Below are 24,561 nucleotides of genomic sequence, written 5' to 3'. Positions count from 1 at the left end.
ATTCTCAAGTATTCAACACTGCAATAGTCTTTTTCTATATTTACATTCTTAATAGCACATTTTTTCAAAGTAAAGTAAGGACATTTTAACATTTGTAAAGAGTTTGTTAAACTCATGTAACATAAAGAAAATGACTTTTGAGTTCCAAGTCCTTGTTTCTAGTCTTTTAGTATACAGTACATCAAAAATACTTTTAAAGCAAACTTATAATCATAGTATTTTCAAATTTCTGATTTTACGTACTACAGAATCCACAGTAGAAACGACAGTTGTCACGCGCCCAGGGTTCAAACTGTCCGGTACAGCTGGATTTACCATATGCCTGACAGTTGTCGAGCTTATCCTGGCACACAGTGCTTGGGGTGGGGGCAGGAGTGGTTGGAGCAGAGTCTAAATGATTAAACAAACACATTTTATTTCTAAGTCTAACATTTGTATTAAGTTTTAATATGGTTTACTTTATTCTTCTCACATTCAAAAATACTGTGAAATACTGATTCCTAATTAAAAATAAATAAATCAAGATCTGCATTTAATTCAAAGAAGCGTCCCTTGCTAATTTTAGATTCTCACTAACATTATCCTGACAGATATGGACCGTATGAGATTATAATAAAAGTTTGCATTGGCAATTTTTTTTATCCCTGCAATTTGATACAAATCAACAGAATCATCAAATAAAGTACTTGTTTAAAATAATCAACAGTATATACCAAAAACTTCTAATCAAATATAAAAAGCTCCCATTATAACTTACATTTCAAAGAATTTCTCTTTTTGTCAAATGTTTTGCTAATGTGAGTACATGTAATAGGAACTTCATAATATCAAATATAAAATTAATCAACTTATCAATAAAAAAATCTCATTTTGCACTCACTTGTACATAAGTTGCAGTATTTTGCACAGTTGTCTGTTGCCCAAGGTCGGTAAGTACCAGTGCAGACAGATTTACCATACAAATCACAGTTGTTGATACGGTTGGCACAAACTGGTTGCACGGTTACAGATGGCGCTAGGTAAAAAAAAAACAAGACTTCAATCACTTCTCACCAATTAGATATACACATATTAAAAAACAATTAATTATAATGTCATCTGCGTTTCTTGTGACAGCTCAGTATGAAACAAGAATAGAAACAATTATATCATTTATCTTTTTGACACGACCTTAAGCCTGTTCAACAGAGCGGATGGGCTTGAAAACTTCCATTAAAGAAAAGGGAATTTGAACGGGCATTTGCAAGCTACCCGCTCTACTAAACAGGCCTCGCATGTTTCATTTTAAGTACAACTGTAGTCCTTACTGCAGAAGCCACAGGTCAGGTTACAGTGCGATCTTGCCCATGGTTCATAGGCTCCACGACAGGCCACCTCCTTCTGGTAGTTTTTGCAGTTGTCGATGGTGTCGTGACAGAGTGGATCAAGATAAGGCCTAACAGTGGGTCCACCAATGACTGGGGGTGTGGGTGAGCTCTCAGGGGTCTTGCAACGGACCTCTGCACAACACTCACCAGGAACATCGTACATTTTACAAACTGAAGGGAGGGAGGTGTAGGTCTTACATCTGTGGAAAACGAGAATTTGATAACAGTTTCTGCAGTTACATGCATAATCATTACGTAAGACCTTGCACAGCTACAAGCATAAAACACACATGGAACTCCTTAGAAAAACTTATCCTAACCGTCCACTGGTTCATTACCTGGCAGTACACTGGTACATTCCCTTGGACTGATCAACGCAGGTACATTTGAAGTCACATCCATCCTCCCATGTCTCGCCTTGTCTGTAGATGGATCCCTTGTAGATGCAAACATCTGGCAAAAAAGAATTGGTTTATTAATAAAAATTCACAATCTAAAACTGAATTTTTTTTATAAATACATGTACACTGCTCTCTATTGCAACGAAGTACACAATTTGCTATTAATTAAATGATGAAAGATCCTGTTTATGTACAAGATCAATTTATTAACAGTCTTTTAAGTATGTTCATAGCATGTTCATATGGTAATACATTGCAACTGTAGATTGTAAACAGCAATATCCATGTAAAAGAAGACATCCCTTACCACACTAACTTAAAAATAATAATAATGATAGTCTAAACTTGTGTGAATTAGTGATCGAAGAGATTTCCCTGTGTTGAAATGAGAGACAGATACGATGGTAAACTTACTGGACTGATTGCTGAATGAATTGCTGCCGGTGGCGAATGGCTGGGTGTATCCCGGTCTGAATCCAGTGAAGCCTCCTGGGTAGGTTCCGTACACTGGGTACTGGGAGCTTGGGCTGGTCAGTGGGTTGATGGTCGATCCGTCGGGGTTTCTGCACATTGGTTGTGGGCAGCAGTCTCCACCAGCTCTCATCAGATAGCACTCAGTGGGCAGATTGTAGTTGGGACATCTGGAAACACAGTTTAGTTTCATTTAAATTCTGAAATTATTCTAAAGACTTCTTAATTCATTTATCAATAAAACATTGTAAACATACTATATTTAGCGTGTATGATATTTGGCAGAATATAATTTCTACAAGTGAGCGTGGATTTGATTTAGCACATTTCTAAATGTACCTATTTATCTATTTATATATTTTACATTTGGCAATGTACTTGATTTAGTGGACGCCATTTTCTGCCAAAAACACTAAATAGAATACACAGCCATATCTAATATGTTTACAGTACACGAGGTGAGCAAAACGTCTTACTTTGGACTACACTCGTAGTATCCACTGTTTGCATCCTTGCACTCGCAGGAGTATTCACATCCATCATCCCATTTGTCTCCCTGGTTGTACAGTTTATTCTTGTAGATGCACAAGTCTTAACAAAGAAAAATGTAATTCAAAAGGAAATCAATATATGCTATTAGAAAAGGAGAATGTCTCTAATCTTTGATCTGTTTTGTAAACCAAGGTTTTCAGTACTTTAGGTTTGGTGAGAGAGAGAGAGAGAGAGAGAGAGAGAGAGAGAGAGAGAAATGACCATGCAGAACTTACTGTTTCTGCTTCCAGTGAATCCTGAGGCCACAGTTCCAGGAACAACCTGACTGCCAGTCACACTGGGGTTGTATCCTGGGTTGATGATCTGGGGTACCTGAGAGGGTTGGATCGCGGGTGCTGGGGTAGGGTACAGCTGTGGGGCGGGGTTGTAGTTGCCAAAGTCTGGACTGTTACAGCTGAGAGTTGGGCAGCACTGACCAGGGACGTTGGTGAAGCTACAGTAGCTTGGCAGTGGTGGATAGGATGGGCATCTGTCAGAGAAATTAAATATATTGCACTGTGTTGTATAGAACTTATGTTCATTGGTTTCATTTTATTCATTGATCATCAATTTTCACAGAATTTGTTGGTTTGGTAATCCATGAATTTTAAAGTTAAATATTTGTAACAGGAACATGTATTATCAAAACGACTATTGTCCATCAATTTATGTTTCCTTAAAACTGTAAATTTTACTTAATCCACATAAAATTTATACCCACAAGTATTAGTTATATAACAGTCTTTATTTGAAAACCAAACCTTTAACCAAAATAGTCCTTACTTAGATGTACACTTGTAGAGACCGGTGGATTCCTCCATACAGTTGCAGACATATTTACAGCCATCATCCCAGGACTGTCCTTGGTGATACACTGTACTCTTGTACACACATCCACCTAGTACACAAAACAGATTTTATAATACCGGTAGTCTTCGACATTTGAAAATGATTAAGTAACCTAACCCTTTGTTTTAGCTGACTGAAGCTTGTTATTTCTATGAGTTAAATGAAGAATCTAGTGTTTTCATGTCATAGATACTGTAAATTCCTTATTAAACATGAGGAATTAATATCTGCCTAAAATCTTGAAAAGCATCCTTCGTGGATTTTAAAATCTCACCATTATTTTCTGAGAGTTCAAAACTATAAGAAATAAGGAGAAAAGATCAACGTTCGCTATTTTATATTCTCGCGATTTGATACAAACCAGCGGGATCGCGGAATTAAGTACTCGTATAATATAAGGAAATTACAGTATGGCTCAATACATATTGTATGCAAAATATACAATAAATCACTCTGTAACTTATATTTCTTTCTCAATAACAAAGACCCTTTCAGAATCCCTTAACCGAGGAACCCCAAATTAACAACTGTAAAACAAAAACATAAATTCATCCATCAACTCTAAATTGGTCCTTACTTCTGGTGCCTGAGGTTCCAGGAGCACCACTGATGGGGTAGCTAGGCTGTCCAGATCCGGTGAACACCTGGTGGGTTCCCACGGGGATCACATGCTGAATGGTTGGTGACAGGGTAGGGGAGACTGTTGGTCCGCTAGGAATCTGGGGAACCAGCACCTGACCGTTGGGGGCTGTGCATTCTACTTTCTCACAGCACTGATCGGCTGGATCAGGGACCAAGTGACAGTAGGATGGGAGTGAGGAGTAGGTCTTGCATCTGTTATCATGAGAAGTCCATACACACAAAGTTACTTAAAGAGATATAGGCATTTGAAGATATGAAGTTATATCAATGGTTATCAATTTTTTGCACTCAAGAATTGTTTCATGCTTCAATCCTGCCATGATGTTTCATTTCCTTTACAAAACGTTCAATAATTGACTTTTTGGGGATTATTCTTTTATCTAATACCGAGCTAATAGCAAACACACATTTTATTTTTAATTTTTTTTAAAGAACATGTCAATCATATTTTTACCTTTAGCCTCATTAAAAAACTTTAAAAATAAGGATACTATTTGGTACATAACGACACTGACCTTGCCTGACATCTGTAACTGTTAGACATGGCATCCACACAATAACAAGTGAAGTCACAGCCATCCTGCCACTTAGAGCCCTGGGGGTGGAGACCACCCTTGTAGAGACACATATCTAGGGGGAAAAATCACATTTCATTAATCAAACCCTCCTTTTTGTAAAACCAGGAAAATACAATAATTAGCCCCCAAGAATGTTGAAATTTCTAATTAATAATAAAAACATTTAAGAGAACTCGATGGTCATGGCCATTTCTAGACTAAAATACTCTCCTTTAGAAAAAAAGCTCTATATAAAGATATAAAAAAAACAATTAAATTAGCTAAAATATTTGGAATTTTTTCTTTACTTAATGACAGTTTATGGCTTAAAGTATCATATCTAAAAATTTTAAGTAAGTTTCTGATGGATTATTTGTTAACCATTCCGCCTCCTAAGTCTGGACGCTGAATATTTTAACTTACTTGAGGGTTTGAGTGTGGTTTGGGAGCCTGTGTTAGAAGGATTGGTGTTGGGGTTGATGACAATGGGGTTCTGAGTGGTCTGTGTCCCAGTGACACCTGGGTTTGTGTTGGGGTTGATGATAATGGGAGCTGTGGTCTGTGTTCCAATGACTGGAGTGTTGGTATTGGGGTTAATGACGATCGGTGTGTTAGGGGCTAAAGTCACTGTTGGACCATAGGTTGGTATGAATGGTGTACACTTGGCAACTTGGCAGCAGACATCATTGGGATCACGTTCGTAAGAGCACTGGGGTGGAAGTGGTGGGTAAGTGTAGCATCTGTACGAATAAACAATAATCTTAATCTACTCAATCCAACCATTACCCTCTCCTAAAAACTACATGTAGATTATGAAGTATCATGCAGTATTGAATGCATGTCAAAGTCGTAGGTTGTTTAATGGATTTGTTCACCGACAGAACCTCTTACCTGTCGGTACACCTGTATTGTCCTCTTGAAGCATCAATACACTCACACTTGTACTGACAGTTATCGTCCCATTTGTCTCCCTGGTTGTAAGCAACACCCTTGTAGATACAGGCCTCTGTTAAAAAAAAGGAAGATTACATGTACTTCCTAAAGCTAAAAAAGTCTTGCATATTAAGTGTATAAAACAAAATCTCTCTCTCTCTCTCTCTCTCTCTCTCTCTCTCTCTCTCTCTCCACTAACTTGTAGATCCAGTGATAATTGTTCCAGGGTAACTTGAGCCAGCTCCTGGGACGATGCCACTTCCAATGAAGCTACCAGTGGGAACAGGTGAGGGGTAAATCATCACTCCACTGGTGCTGGGGTTCATCTGAGGGTTAAGGGTGATGCCACCGGGTCCTGGTGTGGGGCTAGGTTGTGGGGTAGGGTTCAGGATGTTGGGATTGTTACAGTCTGGGGCCACACAGCAACTGTCCTTGGGATCTGTTCTAAGGACGCAGCCAGCTGGTACACTATTGTAGGTATGGCATCTGATTGGGAGAGATAAGATTTAAATTAATATCATGACTTATTAAAACTTCTTAGAATAAGTTCATTAGAAAATAAAATGTAAAGAAGACAAGCCTACAAAATTAAAATGTCTTTACAAAATCATAAAACTATTCATTTTTGCTTTGCACCATGTATCAAACATTTTAAAGCAGATAAATTCTGTGAAATGTGCTTTCTATTTTTATCTATTTTTAGCAATATATTTAGGTACTTGCTCTTGCAGATAATTCCAGTTATATGGTACTAGTTACGCTTTTGAATTAAGGTATTAGAGGTGTGTTTAAGTCCAGTTTAAGGTCTGACCTTGGATGGCAGCTGATGTAGCCAGTGGTGACATCGTCACACTGACAAGTCTTGTCACATCCGTCATTCCAGGTCTGACCCTGAGAGTAGAACACACCCTTGTACACACAGGAGCCTGGGGGTGGGGCTCTGGTGGGGTTAGGATTTGGGGTGGGTACAGTGTTGGGGGCCACAGAGGGGTTTCCTGGCAGTGGTGCTGGGGTCATGATGGGCTGTGGTGTTGGGATACCATTGGGGAATGGTGTGGGGTTCACAAAGTCACAGTACGGTTTCTGGCAACATGGATTGGCAGTGTCTTGTAATAGGACACAGTGGCTATCCAGATTTGGGTATTTGGTGCATCTGAAATAGAATGAATGATTTTTTTAAATGTAAACTAACTAGCGTAAAGAGCAATTTTGGAACAGAAAAGAATAATCAGTTGTAAGAGGGTAGGAACAAGATGGCAAGGGAGGTACCTACAGCCCAACAATTTGGCAAAAAAAGAGGAACAAAATCATAATATCAAAAGTACAAATTAATGGCCTTTTTTTTTAAACTAAAGGATAAAAAATTTACTAAAGATATGCAAAACATAGCCATCAAATCTTACTTTTCTGTACACTGGTACTGTCCAGACATATCATCCAAGCACACACAGTCAAACTGGCATCCATCGGACCAGGTCTGTCCCTTCTGGTAAACGACTCCCTTGTAGTAACAGCCTACAGCAGATGGGAAAGTCAAGCCAAGTCAACGCATTTCATGTACATTGTCTTTCAAAAATGGATCAAAATAACCCGAAACCCAACTGACCTGCTTTGGGTAGAGGTGGTGAAAGGGTTGGTGAAGGAGTGTTTCCTGGAAGTGGGCTAGGAGTGGGCTGAGATGTAGGTACAGGGGCAAGGCCAGTCAGTACTCCAGGCTTGGCAGTGACCGGTGTAGGTACATATCCTGGTGTGGGCACTGGGCCGGCTGTGGGCTTAACTGGGCATTTTGGTACCTGGCAGCAAGAGGGATCTTTGGGATCGGGAACCAGAGTACACTCAGCTGGCACGCTGGTGTATCGAGCACATCTTAAAAAATTGAATTAGGATACAGATTTTGAATCATGAATTGTAAGTTAGTGTATCATCTGTCATTCAGTTATTCACACTGATCTCGCCCTCTGTAGGAGCACTCTCAGGTTTACCTCTCCTGACATCTGTAGTACCCGGTGGCAGCATTCTCACAACGACATACAGCATTACAGCCGTCATACCACTGCTGGTCCTGTCTGTAGTACTGGGTGTTCTTGAACACGCACACATCTAGAAGCAGCATATTTTACACAATGATGGCAAAATGTACACACATTTTTATACTAAATTAATAAACTTTCCTCCCCCAAATAGCATTTGATGTGATACTTCAAATGAATCTTTAATAACGTTCTTCATCCCATGATTTTGACTAAGTTTAAGTCTTCAAAAAAAATTTGCGTGAAATCATCACCACTGCACCTCTGTGTCAAAATATATATATTACCTTTAGGCTTTGGAGCTGGTGTTGGATTCATGTTGGGTCCTGGGTTTGGTGCCTATTGTAAATAATATAAACGAAATGTAAAAAGACCAAAAAAAAAAAGCAAAACAGTTTTATCATAGTAGTTTATTCCATTGTAATGAATCTGTTCATTCATGACATCATTTTTCTGTTTTTGCCATCAAAAAATTTACCCCTTGCAGTCCAATATTGGTGATCATTAACATGCATGTAATTGCATGCTTACCACTGTGGGTGATCCATCGGGTGATGGGTTGGGGTTAGGTGTTGGGTTGGGGTTCTGGCAGTAAGGCATCTGACAACACTGGTCATTTGGATCATTCACCATTGTACAGTATGGTGGCAATTGTGGCACTCTGTTACATCTGTTATACAAAATTTGTATAGGCGACTTATTTTCATTGTTTACTTTTCTCAGACATTCGAACATGTACATATATGAAAGTAAAAAAAGAGAACACATAAATAAGCACTTACATTTTGAAGAGGTAACAGGTTATATTGCATTTTTAATAAGATAAAATGCTTGTTTAGGTAAAAAAAATTCTAATATAATGTAAACAGAGTATTGAATGCATCATTGTTTTGGCTAAACAAATCCAATTCATTCTGATTAATTTCCTTGAGCAAATAGCCATTTTTCTCATTTTCCCTTTACACATGCACAGAAATAAATTATTAGTTAGTGATAATGAATATATCCCCAATATGAGGTTGCAGGGCAACGTCACTTATATTTATCCCAGGTGTTAGTGTTCTCACCTTTCGGTACACTGGTAGTGTCCAGTGGTGGAGTCCAAGCACACACAGTGGTAGGTGCATCCATCGTCCCACTGCTGTCCCTGGGTGTAGATCTTGCCATTGTAAACACACACATCTACAATTAACCAATCAATACTGCACTAAAGAGCACCCTGAGGTTTCATTCATTAAAAGAAGGATGTCTTTTCATCAATGTAAATATCAATAAGTAATTTAATATGGGTTTTTTAAACTGTATTATCCAAGATGTTTCTTAACAGGTCTGACCAAATGGGAAGTTAGGAGGCGACTCAAATTTTTTTAGAAGATTTGGGGTAACACAAATTTTCCTTACTTCTGGTTCCACCGCTGGGGGATCCCGGTGAGGGAGGTATATTCTGACCATTGATAGTACCGCCGGGGCTGTATGGCACCAGGGTAGTGGAGTTGACACAGTTTGGCACCTGGCAGCATTTGTCGTTGGGGTCGGTGACCATTGTACATCCACTCTTGAGGGGTGGGAAGGTTGGGCATCTAAATTAATAAATCACATACAATATGTTACTCGAATACCAGCGTCATAGTCCATGAAAGTAATAATATTGCAGCGTTTTTGATACGCTCATTTTCAATTGGAAGATCTTGGTTTATAGATTTAACTCGAGAGATGACAACAGAAAATATAAGAACCCACAAACAAGAGGCCCAGGGGCCACATCGCTCACCTGAGCAACAATTGCCTTAATTCTGATCAAATTAGCATTACAGTATCAAAATATCTTGACAACTGAGTACAGTAGATCTTGCTAAAAAAAATTGAAAATCTGCTAATTTTTATCAACCTCTTATTTTTTGGTAAATACCAAGCCCCTTTTGTTGTTGTACCTGTAAGAAGATTTATCTCTATTCCTATATCCCCCCCCTCCCCCCATTTCATGGCCCCATTTTTCTCTAGGGAATCATGGTTTCATCAGACTTAAATCTGCATAACCTTTGCTTTCACACTAAGTACTGAGTTTTGAACCGAACACTTTCCCAAAATAGTTTTAAAGATTTTCTCTTCATATTCCTATGTAAAAATTTAAACCGCCATCACGGTCCCGCCCTACCACTAGGGACTGTGATTTTGCAAACTTGAATTTACACTACCCGAGGATGCCTCTACACAAGTTTAAACCCTTTCTGGCCAAAAATTCTTTCAAAAAGATTTTTAAAGATTTTCTCTATATATTCCTAAGTAAAAATTCATCCCCCATTGTGGCCTCACCCTACCCCTGGACTATTATTTAAACAAACTTGAATCTATACGATCTGGGGATGCTTCCACTCAAATTTGGGCTTTCCTGGCCTAATAATTTTGAGAAGAAGACTTTTAAAGATTTTCTCTATCTATAAAAATTCATCCCCCATTGTGACCCCGCCCTACCCCCAGGGACCATGATTTGAACAAACTTGAATCTACACTTCCTAAGGATGGTTACATGCCAATTTGAGATTTCTTGGCCAAATATTTTTGAGAAGAAGATTTTTAAAAGATTTTCTCAATATATTCCTATGTAAAACTTGATCTCCCAATTGTGGCCCCACCCTACCCCCGGGGATCATGATTTGAACAAACTTGAATCTACACTACCTGAGGATGCTTTCATTTCAATTTGAACTTTTCTGGCCTAATAGTTTTTGAGAAGATTTTTAAAGATTTTCTCTATATATTCTTATGTAAAACATGATCCCCCTATTGTGGCCCCACCCAACCCCCGGGAACCATGATTTGAACAAACTTGAATCTACACTATCTGAGGATGCTTCCACTCAAATTTGAGCTTTCCTGGCCTAATAGTTTTTGAGAAGACTTTGGCTCAGGTGAGCTAAAAAAGGTTAAGTTTACAATGCAATAAGTTGTTAAAGTTGGTTTCTGGAAGAAGAGACTTTGAAAATTTTCTTAATAAATATTGAAATTTTTTTTAGTTTTTTAATCTTTAGTTTTTAAGATCTGTGTACAAACATAGAATTGTGAGCAAATCTCTGTATCTTGCTTATAATTCGAAGCTTAACACTCAAATATGGTTAGTAAATAGAAATTGTAAACAATTATATAAAACACAAGAAACATGCACTATAACAAATAAAGAACACAATTTATTTTTTCGAAATGAATCATATATATACATGTAGATGTATATACCTACATATTTCCGACAGCGATATCAAACTCTATTTAAACTGAATAAACTCGAGAAAATGCCGAGCATCTCAACAAAACCTATTGCATTAATATACCATTACGCAAAATATAATGCCGAATTACCGATAGAATGAATTGTATTTCAGTACTTTTTTGATACATCAGATTTTGCTTAATTTGCGCAGGTAAACAGTTAACTGTTTGATTTACCGAAGTCTCTGTTTGATTTGATACGTAAAAATCACGAAATACAGACGATAGTTCCCAGGTTACAAAGCATAAATAATGAAAACGAAACGAAAATCAGAACAAGCTAACACCAACGTCATGTGTGAAAACTGTCAACGCATTGAAATATTTAGCCTCGATTTACTTCACAAAATCGGCACAAATACATTTTGCATGTTTCAAAACTTTCCCTTCATTCGCGAACTGTTGCACAACAAGCAAATTCATCATAGTCAGATCGACCCTTTTTCGTATAATGTCATGGCTGTTTTAAACAAAGAACCTCGTTTTAGATGTATGGAATACGAGTCTTGGTAAAATGGGTACGCAAACCTGGGCCGTGGCAAAATAAAAGCCGGGGCAGATCGGCAATCGTCAATTCCAAATACGCATTATTTTGCAGCAATATTTACAGCAAATACAAATATACTGGTCCATCAAATATCCTGAAATTTTAATGAGATTGGCAGATTAATAACTGCCAATCTTTTGTTTTTCCCAGGCCAAGTCTTGTCTACCCATTTTACCGAATGCCGAATCCGAAGCTATTAAACTGATTGAAACACGCCTTTCCTTTATTACTATTTTCGTAATAACTCAGATTTGAAACATAATTAGACCTTAATTTTTGCAATTTATATTTTCCTTCCCATAAGGATAATTTATGCTAAACAACGTTGAATTGGAATCAGTAGTTCTTGAGAAGAAGATTTTTTAAAATGCACCCCCCTTTTTTTACAGTTTCAAGGTTTTCTCCGCTTTGAATACAGATCTGACTTTTATTTCTGCAATTTATATTCGCCCTCCCATAAGGATGCTTTGTGCCAAATTTGGTTGAAATTGGATAAGCGGTTTTAGAGAAGAAGTTCAAAATGTAAAAAGTTTACAGACGGACAGACAGACGGACGGACGGACGGACGGACGGACAGACGGACGGACGGACGGACGACGGACAAAAAGTGATCAGAATAGCTCACTTGAGCTTTCAGCTCAGGTGAGCTAAAAAGCAGGCCAAGTTTTAAGATCAAGATTGGTATAGACTGCACATCTATTTGAAGGAGAATTCAAGGAAAAAGAAACCAAAGACAAGAAAGATGACACAACAAAATTTTAATCCAACTTTCATATGTAAACACATAACTGACTGACCTGTCCTTGCAAGTCACATGACCCAACATGCCGTTCTCACAGGTACAGATCTTGTCACATCCGTCCTCGAACGTCTTGCCCTCCTGGTAGGGGATTCCATTGTAGATACAGAAACCTACAAAACAAAGAGAGACGAATCTCAAATCAGGCCTTTATCTTAATGTCTACAGTATTTAGCTGAAATTAATTTTTCAACAAATTAGCATTGAATTGGTTTAGGGCATTTCTGTATCGATTCATTTAAATGCTTATGCAAGCATTTAGAGAAATACTTGATATATTGTAAATTGCTCTCCATTTAACAGACACACCCTAATGTAAAATGTTTACTGTAATTTTCTACATAAATTGAAAACAGATTCAATAAATTCCCTAGGTTTTTTTTTTTCTATTCAAACATTGTGTTTGTCAATGTAACAGTTATGAACTCCCTTAGTCGGTATTCTCAAACTTATATCCTTTCAAGATGATTTTCTTTGGAGTAAAATGAAAAATCAAAATTTAATCATGCATGCAACCAACAATTTTCTCCTTTCAGCTGTAGTTGTATATTACAAATATTGTATAATTTACATACTTGGGGCTGGGGTGTTGGTTGGACCTGGTGTGGGGTTGACTCCTGGACGTGGGCTAGGGGTCAGGACAGGGAGAGGGGTGGGGTTGCTGCAGTCAGGCTTCTTACAACATGGGTTGGCTGGATCATTGACCATTACACAGCCGGCTGGCAAGTTGGGATACCTTGGACATCTTTGAAAACACAAAAGTTCATTTACAACATTCAGTCTGTCAGCAATTAGAGACTAAACCTTTATACATTTCTTTGAATGAATTGTTCTGTTGTGGATAATTTGTGTACTTAAAAGCATTAAATTTCCAATTTCAGATTGCAAAATACTAGCTATGAATAAAGTTTATGTAAACATTAACCACTATCAGTTAATATTCATAAACTTTTAAGAATCTTTATTAAAGATCAACCAATTGTAACTCAACTCTTTATTTCCTAAACAAAGTTGGTTTACAAAGGCTTCACTGCCTATTGCAGCTGATTGAACATGAAAATGACACCCAAGTTTTTTTGGAGTAGTAAATCTTAATCATTAAGCAAAGTATCAAGCTAAGCACTTACATTTCTGTGCAGACATATCGTCCTGTCATGCCATCTTGACACTCACAGTTGTAATCACAACCATCCCTCCATTTCATTCCCTGGCTGTAGGCCTTGCCCTTGTAGACACACATATCTACAAAAGAGAAAATGATTCATGTACTTTATGAATGACAAATGCTTTTTGTGAGATTCTTTACCGGTACTACATCCAATTCTACACCTATCATTAGCATAAATACATGTATGATGTGGTTTCATCAATATCTGTTGAGCAAAATTTTTTATGGGTATTGATTTATGCTGACAATAACAAAATCAAATTTTCATTGAAGTTAAAGTACATGCATGCCAAAAAAATTGTATTGGGGAGAGTCATTGTCCACAAAGTTTTGCATTTGTGGATTTCTAGCAATCCATGGACATTCATTTCTCACAATCCATGAACATTAATGCCCAGTAAATTACTGGAAAAACAGAACACAAGTTGTTCTATCGTGCTTAATTATTGAATAGCTTCAAAATTGAAGAAATAAAGAGATTAATTTCATTTAATGCATAAACTTACTTGGCTGAGGGGTAGGTGGCATGGTTGGTTGTTGAGTAGTCTGCATTCCTGGGGCTGGAGTATTGTTAGAATTGGGAGATGGGATCATGTATGGAGGATAGGTGCCTCCTGGATATGGTGTTGGATATGGATAAGGATTAGGATTGGGATTGGGATTGGGATTTGGGTTTGGATTAGGGTTTGGAGATGGAGTGTAGTTGGGAGTTGGTGCCAGTGTTGGATTGGTGCCAGTGATACTGCCAGTTATTCCCGATGGCTGGTTAGGATTGGTCTGGTCACACTGTGGGATCTGGCAACATTTGGGATCATTGGGATCTGGGACCATGATACAGCTGGGAGCAATGTTAGGATACTGAGCACATCTGGAACAAAATTCAAATATGCTTTGAACTATAATTTTTTTAATAAATGGAATAGAAAGCATTTTTTGAAATTAGCCATCAGTTTGTACAGGTATATTTCTATTAAGATTTCAAGAAGGTCCAGTGAGTATTTCATCAGATTTAGCTAAAAATTTTACAGATGATTTTTTAAGCTTATTATAAACTATATTACATGTAAATGTACAAATTTTCCTGTATCTTTTTACAGAGCTCTTTTTCTTCAGGAGATTAATACAGTCTAAAAATGGCCACCACCATCCAACTCTCTTAATATTAATGCTGACCTTGATCTACAGGTGTAGTGTCCAGTGGCTCCATCATCACATACACAGATCTGTTTGCATCCATCATCCCACTGCTGTCCTTGGGTGTAGGATTTTCCATTCATAATACATGCATCTAAAATACAAGTTAATGAATAGTCACATGCCATTGGGTAAATGTTTACAAATTGTTGATTAAAACCATGATGCTGACAGAGATACTGACTCAATACTAGGACTGGTCAAAGCTGATAACAAAACCCATCAACAACTCATACAAAGGAAAGAACTCAAACGATCCCTGTCAGCAAGATACTATGCTCCAACCTTTGTTTTTACATATTTGTATAAATTGCATTTTATAACTTGGAAAAAAAATCTCCAATATGATTGCCAGAGTGAAAAAAAGGAATACTAATCAGTCAGGGGTTTGCAATGATCTCAAAATTTCTGCAGAAATTTGTATATCTGTTGGAAAATTACATCCCTGTAGTGTGTAAACAAAAGCTGTAATGGGCAGCTCTACTCACTCTTGGGTTGCGGTGGGGTGGGTATGGGTCCTGGGGTGACAGGAGGCATCAGTGTTGGTGGCAGGGTAGATCCTGACAGTGGGGTGGGGGCACCATTAGGCTGTGGTGTGGGGGTGACAGTGTTACACACTGGCGTCTTACAACAGGGTTCCATGGGATCCTGGGCCATGATACAGTAGCTTGGGATCTGGGGGAATCTTGGACACCTTTTCAAATTCAAAAATATTACTTTATTGTCTTGAAATATAAATCAAGCGCCAAATAAGATTTGACATTATACATGAAATGTCAACTGAAATTATATCTATCTCAAAATTGATGTTAATTCATTGAGAAGTTAAAAGGCATCTAGATTAAGATTAAATGTGCACTTAGATTTATCTACACAGTCATGTCAATTCACTTTCAATCAGGAACAAAATTTTGTTATGATCAAAGCTACATTAACTTATCACATACTTTTCAGTGCATCTGTACTGTCCAGTTGAGCCATCAATACATTCACAGTCGTATTGACATCCATCTTGCCATTTCTGTCCAGTGGTATACTTCATTCCCTTGTAGTCACACACAGCTGTCAAATTCAAAAATGCAAATCAGGTCTTAAATGAATCTTTTATCAAATTCAGTTTCACATCTTATTTTTTCATATTAAAAATCAATACTAGAGGTATACATGGAATAAAACAGATAGATTTTTTTCTTGTTTTGTTAACTATTCAAAAATGACAGAAAATGAGTTGCAAATTGCCATAAACAGTCAAACATCATTATCTTAAACTTGAAAATGAATTAATGAAAAAAATAACCAGATATCAGACATATCCATGACATTCAAGATATTGATTTTCGAGACATCAAATTTCAACTGCTAAGAAGTATATTTAGATTAACTTAAACTCATCGTAACATCAATATAAAACATCAGACATATCCATGACAAGACTTAACAACTTGTACATAAACAACATATCACCATAATTATATGATCTACCAACTACTGACCTCTGAGTGGGGGAATCTGAGGTTGACCCACAATGGTTCCTACTTGTCCTGTGGGGATGGGGGATGGGTAAGCAGAGGGAACAGGGGTGGGTACTGTTCCTGGGACCACGGTGCTCACTCCTGGCATGGGGGCAGGTGTCTGGATTGGCGCGGGGGTGGGCACCACAGTGCAGGAGGGTACCTGACAGCAGGGGTCATTACGATCCGTGGTCATTACACAGCCTGGGTTCAGTTTGTACGATGGACATCTACAAGGAAAGGATTTGTATCCTAATTTCAATTCGCTCTTTTTCTACACCTCAACCTGCTTATCCGTGGTTGTAATTTGAAGGATGGAACAAAGCATTTTCATTTCAATCCAAAAAAACTAATATCTGTCTGTTTATGGAGACAGTAAAACACTACAAGATAATGTACATGGTTTGTCTCATTTGAAACCTTTTTCATGTAACCCATCTCGATATAGACTTTTACCTGTCAAAGCAGGTATAGATGTTCTTGCTGGCATCGTCACATCGACATTTCTTGATACATCCCTCATTCCAGGTATCTCCTTGTTTGTAGGCCACTCCTTGGTACACACAGACCGCTGAAAATACAACACCAGACACATGAAATAAAACTACTGTGAATTCATCATCGGCTGTCTTAATTAGGAGAAACTTTAGATGAAAATTCATCAATATTTGATAATGCACTACATGTCAATGCATGGAGACTATGATAAAACAATTTTTTTTTTAAATTTAGTGAGATTTAAGATGACTTGTAGTTGCAATTATATTTCACAGTTTTTTGATATGTCTTAATTCATTTAAGATTATAAACATTTTAAACTTGACATTCGCAAAAATGCTTTAGTCATCACAAACTATTTTTTCACAAGTCAATTGCAAAAATGAATTTGTCTCTCATAAAAAGTTGGTTCATAGTATTCTATTATTGTTTATAAAATATATATAATAAAATATTTATAATATTAACACACTTGCTAGACATGACATGTGTTCCCACACCATCAAACTTTTCATTCTATGTTATGTTTGTTCAGAGGAACTCACCATTGGGGTTGGGTGCTGGTGTGGGGTTGACATTAGGGCTAGGTGTGGGCTGCCCAGGGAGAGGGCTGGGGGTCACTGGTGGGGGGATAGAGGGAGCCTGTGTCTGGTAGTTACACAGGGGCTGTTTACAACAGAAGTCACTGGGGTCCTGTACAAGGGAACAGTATGGTGGCAGGGCTGGGTAGGCTGCACACCTGTCAGGTGTTAAAAGAGAACCCTTTAATATCATAAGACTACAACAAATTCAGAATAATATTATCAAAGACTACAAAATAACACTGAAAGTTATACAATACAAGAGGTAAAATAAAGCTGACCTGTCTGTACACTTGTATTTGCCAGTCATTCCATTCTCACAGACACAATTGTAGGTGCATCCATCTTGCCATCTCTGTCCCTGAATGTACTCAACTCCCTTGTACACACAAACATCTACATAAAATGAACATAAAAACAGAGATAACAGCTGAACTAGTCATGCAAGCATCAGCATTTTGAGCAATCTGATGGCCAACTGTCTTTGAAATTAGTCAGAACATTACAACAGATCTAACCTCTGGGTGCTGGAGTTGGCATGGGTTTGGCGGTGGTTCCTCCCACAGGCACTGGGGCTGGGGTGGCAGTGGGCGTCGGCTTGGCGTATCCTGTGACCACACCCACTGGCACATTTGTGATCAGTTCTGGAGCCACGGTGGATCCGTCAGGTCCTGGGGTAGGAGTGGGGAATCCGTTTGGTCCAGGAATACAAGAGGGAACTTTGCAGCACTGTGGGTCATTGGGATCAGCCACAAGAATACAGTTCTGTGGTACGCTGTCATATTTGCTACATCTGAAAATCAAAGGGATGATTTAAATACACCATGTATTTATTACATGAATTAACTTTAAAAAGAGCTTGTGATAGTCGGAACTACAGACCTATCTTGGCATCTGTAAAATCCAGTGCTTCCATCCTCACACCTGCAGATTCTATCACAGCCATCATACCATTGCTGTCCCTGGGTGTAGGTACGGCCATTCATGGTACAGATGTCTGAAATCACAAATGTATCACAGTTTAACAGTCAGTGTGGTTTCTGATATCCTGTGTTAGGAAAAGGGTTGCAACTGTAACAGTTTCAAGGTGCTAGATTGATGAACAGCTGTTGATAATGTTTATAAAAACTGGTGCTGGTTCAGTTTTTAAGTTTTCAGTTGATGGTAAAAACTAACTTGTATTTATCTCCTATTTTTTGTTTGATAAGAAAATACAAGAGTAAGAAAATTTCAAGAGAAAAAATAAACATATTTTGTCAGTGGTATCTACAACCACTTTAAAAGCTAACAATAACTGTTTAAGCTATTCATGTTCATCTAATTGCAATTTTTTTCTCATTCTTACTTTTAGGTTGTGGAGCTGGTGTTGGTCCTGTTGGGTTGGGATTAGGTGTAGGATTAGGGTTTGGATTGGGATTAGGGTTAGGATTAGGTGACAGAGTAGGATTGATTCCTGGTGCCAGGGTGGTTCCTGGGTTTGGAGCTGGGGTGGAGACTGGATTAGGCTGACAGAAGGGGACTCTGCAGCACTGGTCATTGGGGTCATTGATCAGAGAACAGGATGAAGGTAGGCTGGGGAACTCTCCACATCTGAAAGTGGATACAGTGTTACAATTGTATTTTTAAATGCCACAATGATAATCAAAAACAAGAGAATACAAATATACCATATATCAACTATTACCTGTATATAGGCAATTATGATTATGAAGAATTAAAATAAAAAGTATTAATCAACTTTTATCAACATGTTAGGAATATTTTTATTATTGTGATTATTTGTCATTGTGGACAACTGTATTGTCATGCAAAGATACAAGTTTGTTGTTGTAAACAATTTCACATCAGTAGTAGTTGCTTAAGCTTACACTGTAGATTCCTTATTTTATGCAACTAATTAATTCTGCAATCCTGCTGTTGTGTATAATATTGCGAACATGGTACTTTTATCCTAATATCTTATAGTTTTCAACACTCAGAAAATAATAGCTAAATTTTATAATTTGCAAGAGATGCTTCTCTCGCAATATTATGCTAACAAAAAATCCCTGCATTTAATTTGGAATTTTCAGTATTTAGTTAACAATTTTTTAAAGAACCTCAGAGTTTTCAAATTAAAAATGGCAAATACATGTACGTCAAAGAATCGAATTTCACATAATGAAAATGAAGAAATCTCATTCATATGATATGTCAGTACATGTACCTCTTAGTGCATTTGTACTTTCCAGCACTGGCATCGATGCATTCACACTTGTATGTGCATCCATCATCCCACCTCTGCCCCTGAGTGTACTGCACACCTTTGTAGACACAGACAGGTACTGGGTTGGGTGCAGGGGTCTCACCTGGTTTAGGAGTGGGGGTCACACCTGTGAAAAAGATTGTATATTAAGTCATAATGGTTATTCAACATTAATTAAAAGAAGAAAATGGAAGCTCTGAGGATTTGCTAACTGAGCATTGCTGATTCCCTTCAGGACAAAATCCAATTAATGGACATAAAAAGTAATGAAGCCTTAAAAACATTGTTTACTCTCTTTGTAAAACCTTTTCCAATTCATGGACACAAAAATTAATGAAGTCTGGGTATCAATGTAAAGCATGAAATGAACCCAATCTATCCTACCTATTCCAATGATGGATCCTGTGACAACGGGGACCTGAGGTGGGGTGGGGTTGGGGTTTGGAGTGGGGGCGGGGTTTCCAGGCACTGGGGCCAGTGTGGTTGCTGGCTGTGGAGCACAGACAGGGATTCTGCAACAGCTGTCCTTGGGGTCTGTTGTCATTGTACATCCAGCTGGGACAGAGTCATAGCGGGCACACCTGTCATTAAGATAAAGCATTCTCATCATACATGTATATATATATGACATTCTTGTTGTATATTCATGCAAGTCATGCTTCTTGGTTCTAGCTTTTGGAATTCTTGGGGACTGCTTTCAAACAGTATTTAAAGTTAACACTTGCTGAACAAGTAACACAAAAAAATAAACATTGTAAATTTGCTGATCATAAATGTCAGCTCTCCATCACTTGAAGGGCATGTTTTTGGAAACAGAAAATCAGGACCCATACAAAGCTTTATCATGTGTATCAAGATTAAAAAAATAAAATACCTTTCGTTACATCTGTAGAAACCAGTCTTTCCATTTTCACAGACACAGTTCAGAGAGCATCCATCTTGCCAAGTTGCTCCTTGTTTAAACTGGACTCCATTGTAGACACACACCTCTGAAATATAGCATAAAAGATTACATCAAAGTTTTGTAACTTTAGAGCTAAAGGAGAAAGTACCAAGTGAAACAAAAGCTTATTATAAGTTTTATCTTTCATACCAGCAAAAGGTAAGAGACAAAGTGACTGACATATTTTCTAAATTTAAGAACAATGAGGGCAAACCTGGTGGAGCAGGGGTAGGGAAAAGAGTTGGTCCGGTGGGGTTGAGTGGGTTAGGAGCAATGGTTGTCCCCATGTTAGGAGCTGGGGTATTAGTGACCTCAATTGTCACACCCTGGAAGTTACAGTAGGGCTTCTTACAGCAAGGCTTGTTGACATCAGTGACCAGCTGGCACTGTGGTGGAAGGCCATTGTAGTTGGGGCACCTGGAGAAAGTCATGTCATGTACTACTTTTTTAACATACATGTACAATGCATCAAATATTATTAGTACATTTTATTTTTTTTTCATTATCAAAAAGCATACAGCACAAGTCTGATATTTAAAAAGAAGTCACAAGAACAGTATGTTTATTACATACACCTAAAGAAGTTCTGTCATATATTACTATTACCACATACATGACTTTTTGTACATATATTTCCCAGAGTAATATTTCATCTTTTAGATCAAAAAACAAAAACAAAAAACAAAAGCACAAGTCAAACTTTCAAAAAAGGGGGAAACCTGTGTACTTACATTTCAGTGCATTTGTAGAATCCAGTCTGAGCATTGGTGCATTCACAGTTAAAGTCGCAGCCATCTTGCCATCTCTGTGACTGTGTATACTGATTTCCCTTGTAGATACAGACAGCTGAAACATTTTTCAATCTCAATGAATAACCATGTACTCATCGAAGAGATGGAGAATACTATATACAGGGAAATATTCGGCTAAGATTTATTTTGGCCCCTTTCACTCTTGTTGTCAGTGGATGAATCTAGGATGAGGAGAATTTTAATATCTCAAACTATATCTCTTTTCACACAACTATGTCTTGGCGAATTCACAATGGGGCTTAACCATTATAAAGTGTAGAAGGGCGACAGTAGCACTGTATACAATACATCGGTGGCCATTTACTTTTCTTTCTTCATACATACTATAAGATGCTCAGAGTGCTTTCTGACTGACTTACGTGTGGGAGCTGGTGTAGGATTGAGTGAAGGATTGGGAGTTGGTTGACCTGGGGCTGGGTTTGGAGCCAAGGTTGGTGCCTGAAGTATCAACTCAAAATTATATTATAATTGCTACAATATCAATGTACCTGTATTTTAATTAATTTTAAGATAAAATATTTACAATCTCTAAATATTTGTCTTCAAAAAGTGTATTGATCTATATATTGCATACAGTATTATAGTATATAATATATATTATATACTATTTATATATAGTATATAGAGCATATAGTATTAAATTCAATAACAATTTAAAGCTTCAAAAGTGATTAAGTTTTTTTTTTATTAAAATCATTAAATACGTGTAACAAATATTCATATTTTTTTCTCTGTTTGGGGACATATTTGCAAGCATTTCACTTTCAGAGATTCATTATCTGTTGGTGAGAGTTACCAACAAATTCCATAAAAGCGTACCACTACAAATTCTATTCCACAGTATATACATGAACAAAATTACCATAAAAATGGCTCATTTCATTGAAATCACTTACCTTTGTGACAGATCCTCCAGTGATGACTCCTGGGGGAGGGGTAGGAATGTTGATGAAGCCTGTCTGGTTGCTGTACTTGGGTGGGACCTGACACTGAGGCACCTTACAGCACAGAGGGTCTTTGGAATCGGCGACAAGGCTGCAGCCTGGGGTCATTTGTGGATACTCAGTACATCTGTCAATGTAAAATGCCTGCATTATCTGTCTACCTTCCTTTTTCCAAGTTTTACATAAACTTCTAAAACACTCAGTATTTCATAATTCGCAATACATAAGGAGAGTTTATCTAATTCTGCATCAAGTTTATAGAGGGTGGAAGATTTAGGAATCGATTACCTCTTGCTACATCTGTAGACTCCTTGCATGGCGTCCTCACATGTACAGGTGTAGTCACAGCCATCGTACCACTGCTGGCCCTGAGTGTAACTCATTCCCTTGTATACACACACAGCTGTTGGATAAAAAGACACAAAACTGTACAATTGTAAGAATTCAGTTTCTGATTAGAATTCTACTTCATAAAACATTTTATTAGGTATGTAAAAAAAAAAGTGAATTAAATTGAACAAAAATCAAGTTTTATAGCTTTACAAAAGTACATGTATTGACTTATGTTCCAACAGAGTCCACCTTCTTAATCTTTTTTAATTTTATTTTTCAGCCAAAAGCAGTCTCTGTTCTTTTGCCATTTGCGCAATTCTAACTTCTTTTTAAAAAACAATCCAGTGCTCTATACTTTCATCAAATAGTGCACAATTATTGGTAAACCTTTGTACAAGCTGCTCTGTGACCTTACAAGTAATGATGAGTTTTAAAGAAGAGTGAAACTGATTTTGTAAAGAAAAGCGGGACTACTTGCCTTTGGGGAGGGCAGGAGTTGGGAATGGGTTGGGATTTGGCATTCCAGATGGCTGAGGGGTAGGGGCATTGGTGGATCCAGGGAGGGGAGCTTTGGTAGTGGGAGCGTTGGTGAATTCGGCCACATTAGGGTTGAAGACACATTCTGGTTTCTGGCAACATGGGTTGGCAGGATCCTTTGTGAGGTAGCATTCACGTGGCAATTGACCATATCTTGGGCATCTATCAAAAAGTTTGAAGTTAATTTCAAATCAAAACTCAAAAAAACATCGTAGGGGCCTATACATTGTATATTATATATCTGAATTTTATTGCAAATCATTAAATTTGTTGAAAGGGTTTAGATCCATAACCCTTTTAATCTAGTTTCTCATAGAATATTATATTTTGCAATGTGAAAGTGACCACAAAAAAAGCAAAAAAAGTGTTGCATAAACATGGTTATCAAATTCTCCGTAATCTGAACTTGCCCAAATTTTACTTGATATTGTCAATTTACATGTGGAAAGAATAAAAAAAATGATCATCACTATGAAAATATAAACAGTATAGAAATTTCCAATTTTACTTCTCTGTGCAGTCATAGTGTCCTGTAGTTCCATCAGTGCAGACACAGGTGAAGTCACAGCCATCATCCCATCGTGACCCTGTGGCATACTGAAGGCCTTTGTAAACGCAGAAGTCTACAAAAGTCATCACAAACATTAAGATCAGCAATTCTCATACAATCAATTGTTCGGTTGTTAAACTTACTTCTTTAGTTTTCGAATTCTATTTAACAAAAAGCAGTTTTCCATTTAAGTTTTTTGACTAATCTAGCTGAGGGGGTGGATGATTGCATTTTAGTTAAGGGGAGGGAGGCTGAAGTTTTTTAAAAGAGACATCTTACTGATTGGCTTTGGAGCCAGTGTAGACTGTCCTGGAGCCTGAGGCTGAGGAGTTGGAGTGTTGGCATAGCCTGAAATTACACCAGGTGGAGCCAGTGTCGGGATCATGCCAGGGGACAAGGTTCCAGTGATGTTGGCCAGCAGAGAAGGAATGTCACATTGGGGCTCCTGACAGCAGGGGTCGGTTTTTGAGGTCACCATTCGGCACTCCTTGGGGAGGGCCTGTGTGTACTGAGGGCATCTAGAAGACAATGGCTAGTTTTGAGCAGTAGTAATCAATTTTTCACAAATGCTGCTACTTATCAACATGAAATGATATTTGGAGGGTTTTTTAAAACTTCTTTGAAAGCAGTTTGAAATTAAACCAATCAAGCACTGCTAAAAAATCTTGACTTTCACATCATTTAAAAGATAGGAGTTACCTGTCGTTGCAGGTGTACAGTCCTTCTGAGGCCTGGTCACACAGACATTTCTTGTCACATCCATCTTCCCATGACTGTCCTTGGAAGTATTTCACTCCCTTGTACAAACAGTAGTCTGAAAATTAAAAAATGAAAATCATAGTGCAAGAGGTTAC

General features: G+C 37.8%; 1 protein-coding gene across 1 annotated transcript in view; it reads right to left on the bottom strand.

The window, feature by feature from the left end:
* The window catches only part of LOC128188438 (uncharacterized), a 43,785-nt gene that overhangs the window by 3,933 nt on the left and 15,291 nt on the right, over positions 1-24,561 (bottom strand). The window contains exons 24-70 of the mRNA XM_052859487.1: positions 24,407-24,521; positions 23,987-24,225; positions 23,666-23,780; positions 23,099-23,319; positions 22,576-22,690; positions 22,240-22,414; positions 21,703-21,781; positions 21,263-21,377; positions 20,746-20,948; positions 20,463-20,577; positions 19,973-20,169; positions 19,550-19,715; positions 18,689-18,933; positions 18,226-18,340; positions 17,862-18,136; positions 17,625-17,739; positions 17,308-17,501; positions 16,721-16,835; positions 16,247-16,494; positions 15,701-15,815; positions 15,242-15,447; positions 14,733-14,847; positions 14,066-14,427; positions 13,519-13,633; positions 12,967-13,136; positions 12,390-12,504; positions 9,183-9,361; positions 8,849-8,963; positions 8,313-8,451; positions 8,069-8,120; positions 7,734-7,851; positions 7,358-7,617; positions 7,155-7,266; positions 6,563-6,904; positions 5,951-6,237; positions 5,710-5,824; positions 5,242-5,558; positions 4,777-4,891; positions 4,197-4,453; positions 3,554-3,668; positions 3,007-3,260; positions 2,716-2,830; positions 2,183-2,409; positions 1,706-1,820; positions 1,308-1,567; positions 881-1,015; positions 244-390 (exon numbers count right to left, since the gene is read on the bottom strand). Coding sequence (XP_052715447.1) covers positions 244-390; positions 881-1,015; positions 1,308-1,567; positions 1,706-1,820; positions 2,183-2,409; positions 2,716-2,830; positions 3,007-3,260; positions 3,554-3,668; positions 4,197-4,453; positions 4,777-4,891; positions 5,242-5,558; positions 5,710-5,824; positions 5,951-6,237; positions 6,563-6,904; positions 7,155-7,266; positions 7,358-7,617; positions 7,734-7,851; positions 8,069-8,120; positions 8,313-8,451; positions 8,849-8,963; positions 9,183-9,361; positions 12,390-12,504; positions 12,967-13,136; positions 13,519-13,633; positions 14,066-14,427; positions 14,733-14,847; positions 15,242-15,447; positions 15,701-15,815; positions 16,247-16,494; positions 16,721-16,835; positions 17,308-17,501; positions 17,625-17,739; positions 17,862-18,136; positions 18,226-18,340; positions 18,689-18,933; positions 19,550-19,715; positions 19,973-20,169; positions 20,463-20,577; positions 20,746-20,948; positions 21,263-21,377; positions 21,703-21,781; positions 22,240-22,414; positions 22,576-22,690; positions 23,099-23,319; positions 23,666-23,780; positions 23,987-24,225; positions 24,407-24,521 — 8,136 coding nt within the window. The remainder of the gene's footprint in view (positions 1-243; positions 391-880; positions 1,016-1,307; positions 1,568-1,705; positions 1,821-2,182; positions 2,410-2,715; positions 2,831-3,006; positions 3,261-3,553; positions 3,669-4,196; positions 4,454-4,776; positions 4,892-5,241; positions 5,559-5,709; positions 5,825-5,950; positions 6,238-6,562; positions 6,905-7,154; positions 7,267-7,357; positions 7,618-7,733; positions 7,852-8,068; positions 8,121-8,312; positions 8,452-8,848; positions 8,964-9,182; positions 9,362-12,389; positions 12,505-12,966; positions 13,137-13,518; positions 13,634-14,065; positions 14,428-14,732; positions 14,848-15,241; positions 15,448-15,700; positions 15,816-16,246; positions 16,495-16,720; positions 16,836-17,307; positions 17,502-17,624; positions 17,740-17,861; positions 18,137-18,225; positions 18,341-18,688; positions 18,934-19,549; positions 19,716-19,972; positions 20,170-20,462; positions 20,578-20,745; positions 20,949-21,262; positions 21,378-21,702; positions 21,782-22,239; positions 22,415-22,575; positions 22,691-23,098; positions 23,320-23,665; positions 23,781-23,986; positions 24,226-24,406; positions 24,522-24,561) is intronic.

Source organism: Crassostrea angulata, chromosome 6 (assembly GCF_025612915.1).
Source record: "Crassostrea angulata isolate pt1a10 chromosome 6, ASM2561291v2, whole genome shotgun sequence".
NCBI lineage: Eukaryota > Metazoa > Mollusca > Bivalvia > Ostreida > Ostreidae > Magallana > Magallana angulata.
Note: the sequence above shows the minus strand (reverse complement) of the source record. Positions and strands in the feature narration are given on the sequence as shown.